The following is a 5,776-nucleotide window of genomic DNA, read 5'->3' on the forward strand; positions in this document are numbered from 1 at the left end:
TATAGTATTAGTTTACGAGGATTGTTCGTAAACTGGTGGGGGGGAGTTACGGTCTGAGTCAGCTGTTATTTTGATGTCAGCTGACTGAGGGAATCAGCTGATCGAGGGAATATAAGAGACGTAGCGAACACAATAAAGCCAGTGTTTTACAGCAGTTCAATTTTGTTTGATCTACTTAACTTATATAAATTTAAGTATCGGCGAAAGCAAAATGTTAAAAAAGAGAAGAAGGGATAAGATCTTACTCGCTTGAACTCCTGTAACATACTTTATTGTGTTCAGAACATCGCTTTATATACATTCGATCAACTGATCTTCTCAGTCAGCTGACATCAAAGTAACAGCTTACTCAGACCATAACTTACATACATACATATATTATACACCTATTACATAAGCTACTTTTTTCTGTTTATTAGGCTTAAAACCTTTTTTTTTTTTTAATATATAAGCTTGTGAACATAAGTTCTCATATCCATGGTAGGTATGCCATTAGAAATACCTGGTATTTGAAATCGTTATGAAAATCTTCAGATAATTTCTGCATTCTATTGTAATTTTTGAAATGGAAAACTTTTTGCCAATACATATCAAGTTCTAGCTTTTCTTTATCTTCATTGTTTGTCTGTAACCCTCGGTTACTATTTTTTTCTGCGACTTTTAATTTACTTTCTCTTTCACTCAAATAAGCTGAGTGCAAAGTTTCAAGCCTTTCTTCTTGTATTCCTGAAGGGGAAAATACTCATTATTTTAATTAAAAGTAAATTTGTTATAACATAATATATTTCAGTGTCTTCAGGAGTTATGTAATTATTATTAGATACAATCGATTTAAAAAAAAAAAAATAGTAAACAACTTTGGATTTCAGTAAGTTAATATTTAATATTTATAATCCTGTCTAAAAGTTGAAATCTGCTCAAACCAATAACAATATAAACAATAAATGAGCTAGTTAGCAAAATTTAAATAGATACACATAATAATTTTTCACTTTTTGTTCCATAAATTTCAGAAGCATACAAACATTTTTCTTTAAGATAAAAAATATGATCTGAACGTTCTAAACCCACATTGTTATGTGATATAAGAGAAAAACATAGTACCTATGATTTTGTTGATGGATTCAAGATGTGTTTGTACAGCTAAGTTGTGCATCACCACGGAATCTTCAAGATCTGCTAGTAACGTCTGTATTATTTTGTTTTTAGTTTCAACAGCTACATTGAATGTTTGTCTCAGTGTCTAAAAAAAAAAGAAACAATTATGGAATTATCATTGTATTTTATTATTCTATTTCATTTAACTTAGCTAAAGAGGATGTTACAATTATAATATCAAACCAGTTAATTACAGTTAATTAGTTATAGTCGAATCAACTTGCATATATCGAATGCACGTACATATATCCTCCTTACAGCGGCTGTATAAGAGTTCCATCTCTGGGATATTCCCTGTCTAGCGTAGCCAAGTCAGCATGAAAATTCTTACATACAGCTGATAAGTAGTATACTTCTCTATTTGTGCGCCTTTTCCATGCTAAAGTATTTTTCACTGTGCTGTAAATGCGTCCGACGATTTTTTCTCTGAAATGTCAGAATATCCCTTTTATCAGAATAGGATCATGTTCCTGATTTTTGTTTTTATCATAGTCTAAACTTTCCAATCTTTTTTTTTTTAACTCTTCTTATTGTGCTACATCCCAGATTGCGACGCAATCTAATAGTATCTGATTGCTTGTTCTATTCGCCTCCTTACCTCAGTCCACACGTTATTCATTACCTGTGTTAAACTGTGACCCAGATGAACAAACTGACCAACTCAATCTATTAAGTAAAGACCAATCTGGACAAAATGTTAGTTAGGACCTCCAGCTTGACCAGCTATCTTGTATTTGGTTTTAAAGGTACTAACAGTAAGCCTTATGAGATTCTAGGCATGATGTTCGAGGATCTCTCAATAATTTCCAGGTTATCAAATCAGATCATAGCCCTAATTTTGTTCTATTCGTTTAAAGGACGTTTATTCTTCGTTGATTCTCTTTTAACTTTTTCAAAAAGAAAAGGAATCACACCCTGACGTTTAAGTTGTCAAACTCTCTTTCAGGCGAGATTTTATCTGGTGCGCCGAAAAACAGGTGCTCTTAACTCCGCTTCTGCTGACCTCTCTTTCACCCGCCATGCTCAATCTACAATAACCTCCAGGCTCTAGTTTTCCATATAATCTGGCTACGTTGTTGTGACCATCATTAATTGTCTCTTTCATCTCTGTTGTCATCTCCACGGTTGAGTCTTCATCTCCAGATGCCCCTCTGTTTTCCGATTTTTCCTGGTTGTGTTGTTCTTCTTCTGGGCTCGACTTGCTCAAGAACTGTCTCACATCTTCAGATGGTTCTCCCCGATTATTCTCGATTACCTTGATCTTTATTGCTCATGAGAACCAGTCTACCACAGCATTGACTTTACTGGGCTTATATGTGAGGGCTGTATTGGGCTTCTGTAAGACGCCAACTAGCGAAGGACACAAGACGCTTTCTTATTATGGAGGGGTACTCCACCATGCCCGGAACGAACCTTCGATAATAATTTAATGCTCCCAGTAAACGCCGTATTCCCATCACGTCTGTTAAGACTCCTATCCTTTACAGAACCGTCACCTTCTAACGTCCGGTATCCCACATATTCTGGAGATGTGTGTCCACGGGTTTCTGACAACTGTACCTCTTTCCTTCAATCTTAATATCCCAGTGACCCCACTGTTTTATATTTTCGTTCCCACCTTTTCCCATAGATCATAGCCAATGATTATGAGGTAGTCTCAGGGAATTTTTCCCATTACATAGACCGTTACCTTCTTCCTCTTGGCCCCTACTAACACAATTCCATTTCCACCTCCCCTTTAATGCTGCCATCCAAAGAGATTAACTACCTTGACCTAAAGTGTCCTCTTTCCGCCACTTAACCTCTCCAGCACCTCTCAGCAGACATTCGTGTTTGAGCTCCCAGCTTACTCCTCTCTTTCTCGCTTCGGCAGACCACTGTGTTCTCCTCTCACATGATGATTCTCCTATCTGCAATCACCCCTCTGTGGTTACACTCTTCTCGTATTCTAGCAGTTTCTCCAGTTTGTCTCCAATCCTTCATCTTGCCTTGATGACTGTTTTCTCACCCAGGGTTTCTGTCTTCGAGATCTCAGACAATTCCACGGCTACGCTCGGGTCTTCGAGAGATTCTCCTCCTCCGTAATCTCCATGTATTGACCTGCATCGGTTCAAGCTAGTTTTGCTCCCTTCACCGATATATATAGAGACACTGTTGTGCTATTATGTCCTTCTTTCCCTCAATTAAAACATCGAGTGTGAGGGCATTGTGCTATCCAGTGTGTGTCCGACTTTACCACACCCATGGAACTTACGGTCTTCTCGGCGACCGTTACTTCATCATTTTTCCCGACTCAATCTTATCTTCGCGTTTCCTGTCTTCTCCTTTGGGTTATCTCGATATTCTCTTCCCACCATGTAGGCGGATTAATCCTAGGGCACTAGTAAGCGAATCTATTCCGGTTCACATTCAGCGTCTCCCTGAATGTCTCCGTCATTCTGTGGAACAGCGTCAGGACTACTCCAGCGTACGTATGACAGATTCGGCACCTTTCTTCCATAATAGCAGTCGCCAAACGGCACTGAATATGTGTTATAGTCACGCTCTCTAGATCTAACACCACAGAAAAGTTTGGTTTCACCTGGCAGGACACAAAGAAATTCTGCAAGCTCGATCAATGACCTTAATTCTGTATGAAAAAGGATAATCGAAACTTTCAAAACAACAACGATTTTCCATAGCCCTTCGGCCATTTGTGCTATATAGAAATATGCCGAGCCTGCCCTAATGCTTTTATTACCTTAAATCATTTTGAAATTTAATATGAATGTTAATGTTTACATTTCAGTTATAAAGCACTTGGAACACATATTAAACTATTTATTATATCTGGATTAATTTATAACAATGCAAATATTTAGACGTGATCATCTCCTAAAGCGTTATCGGATATACCGTCTAATGTTTTTCTTGATTTGAGTCCTTAATTTATATTTTTAGTTTGAACACTTAACTCTGAAACACCTTGTACTTACACACACACAAATAATAATGGTGAGTGAATTCAAAAGTTCTATTCTTTTTTTTACGATTTTTGTTTTAAGCAGCTCCACAACTCCCCCAAATTATAGGGGGTATAAAATTTGTATGTTCAGTTTATATAAATGTTAATTTCAACTTATAATGTTTCAGTTCGTTAATCGTAAAACTCTTCAATCTTATTTTATATCAGAAGTTTTATTACAAAAAAAGTACCTCTGCAGCATCATGAAGTTCATTGTTTTTAATCTGTCTTAATGTCTGTCTCCACTGTTGATTAATTTTTGCAGTATTCAAGCGGCTGAAGGCGTCTTCATGTTTAAGTTTGTTCTAAAAAAATAAATGAATAAAAATATATATATATATATAAGTTAAGTATCGGCGAAAGCCAAATGTCAAAAAAGAGAAGAAGGAATAAGATGTAACACGTGTGAACTGGTGTAACATACTAACTGTATTGGGTTAGGTACATCTCTTTATATACATGCGATCAGCTGATTTCCTCAGTCAGCTGACATCGAAGTAACAGCTGACTAAGGCTGTAACTCCCCCCCACCAGTTTACGAACAATCCTCGTAAACTTCAACTATACGATAAATTAATATAAAATACAACAAAAATAACTATTTACAATAAAGTATATACAATAAAGAAAGGAAAAGATAGACACTCCTCATAATCACTTATTACAAACTAAAAGTAAAGAAAACACAAATAAAATCATGAATTTATACAATTTAAAAAAAATGAAACGTAATTTATTCAGTACATCGTCATAATCAAAGATAGATTTAAAAAAAATTAATCACCATTTAAGAAAAGATAACACAATAGATAAGTTGAGATGAGGACACTCCGGATTACTCTTGCGCAGATGATTCAGTTTGTGGGACTTTAAGTTGTTCAATATGAACGGTCCTGCGCTTTTTGGGTTCTCTAATACTCTCAATAGTCACAACATTATATTCTCTTATTATTATCACCCTGAATAGTCCCTCGTATCGCTGTATCTCCTTACCCCTGTTTTATCCTAACTTTCTTTATACAATTGTCCCAATTGTTATCATTCCCTTCCTATCTGTGAGATTTACATTCTCCCGAGCTACTCTCCTAGTTTTTTCCCTCTCCAATTTTCCCCGGACTTTTTCCCGTAGCTTTTTCCTACTGACATGATTGTTCCTTTTCTCATAGCCGCCGTGCCCTTGTAGTCCCGCCGGATTCCACAAAGCCCAAAAAGGATCTCAAACGGCGAAAACCCCGTAACGGTGTGCACCGAATGATTGTATGTCGCAATTCCCTTTGGCATAGCCACGTCCGGTTCCAGCCCTTGGTCTGCCTGGTACAATCAAAGGTGATCGCTCAGCGTTCCGTGAAGCCGCTCTACGCCTCCTCTACTTTTGGGGTGTCCTGGTGTGTTGAGGTGACATATCACATCTAGGTTCTTCATTTCCTTTCGTATCAAAGAGTTGTCAAATTCTCTTCCACCATCCGATGAAATGCGTTCGGGAACTCCGTAGAACTGAAACCACAAGTGGAGAGCTGCCAATACTGCTTCCGAAGACGTATCTTGCACCTGGTGCGCCATTGCAGCCTTACTGAAGAGGTCAATCATGGTCACCCATTTGTACCCCTTCCATGT

At 37.3% G+C, this 5,776-nt stretch overlaps 1 protein-coding gene across 1 annotated transcript in view; it reads right to left on the minus strand.

The window, feature by feature from the left end:
* Positions 1 to 5,776, minus strand: part of LOC106685798 (dynein regulatory complex subunit 2) — a 24,244-nt gene that overhangs the window by 9,716 nt on the left and 8,752 nt on the right. Inside the window, exons 2-5 of the mRNA XM_014428716.3 lie at positions 4,354 to 4,467; positions 2,162 to 2,419; positions 1,105 to 1,243; positions 503 to 726 (exon numbers count right to left, since the gene is read on the minus strand). Of these exons, the coding sequence (XP_014284202.3) occupies positions 503 to 726; positions 1,105 to 1,243; positions 2,162 to 2,419; positions 4,354 to 4,467 (735 nt within the window). The remainder of the gene's footprint in view (positions 1 to 502; positions 727 to 1,104; positions 1,244 to 2,161; positions 2,420 to 4,353; positions 4,468 to 5,776) is intronic.

Source organism: Halyomorpha halys, unplaced genomic scaffold, assembly GCF_000696795.3.
Source record: "Halyomorpha halys isolate HHAL.00 unplaced genomic scaffold, Hhal_1.1 Scaffold745.1, whole genome shotgun sequence".
Classification (NCBI taxonomy): domain Eukaryota; kingdom Metazoa; phylum Arthropoda; class Insecta; order Hemiptera; family Pentatomidae; genus Halyomorpha; species Halyomorpha halys.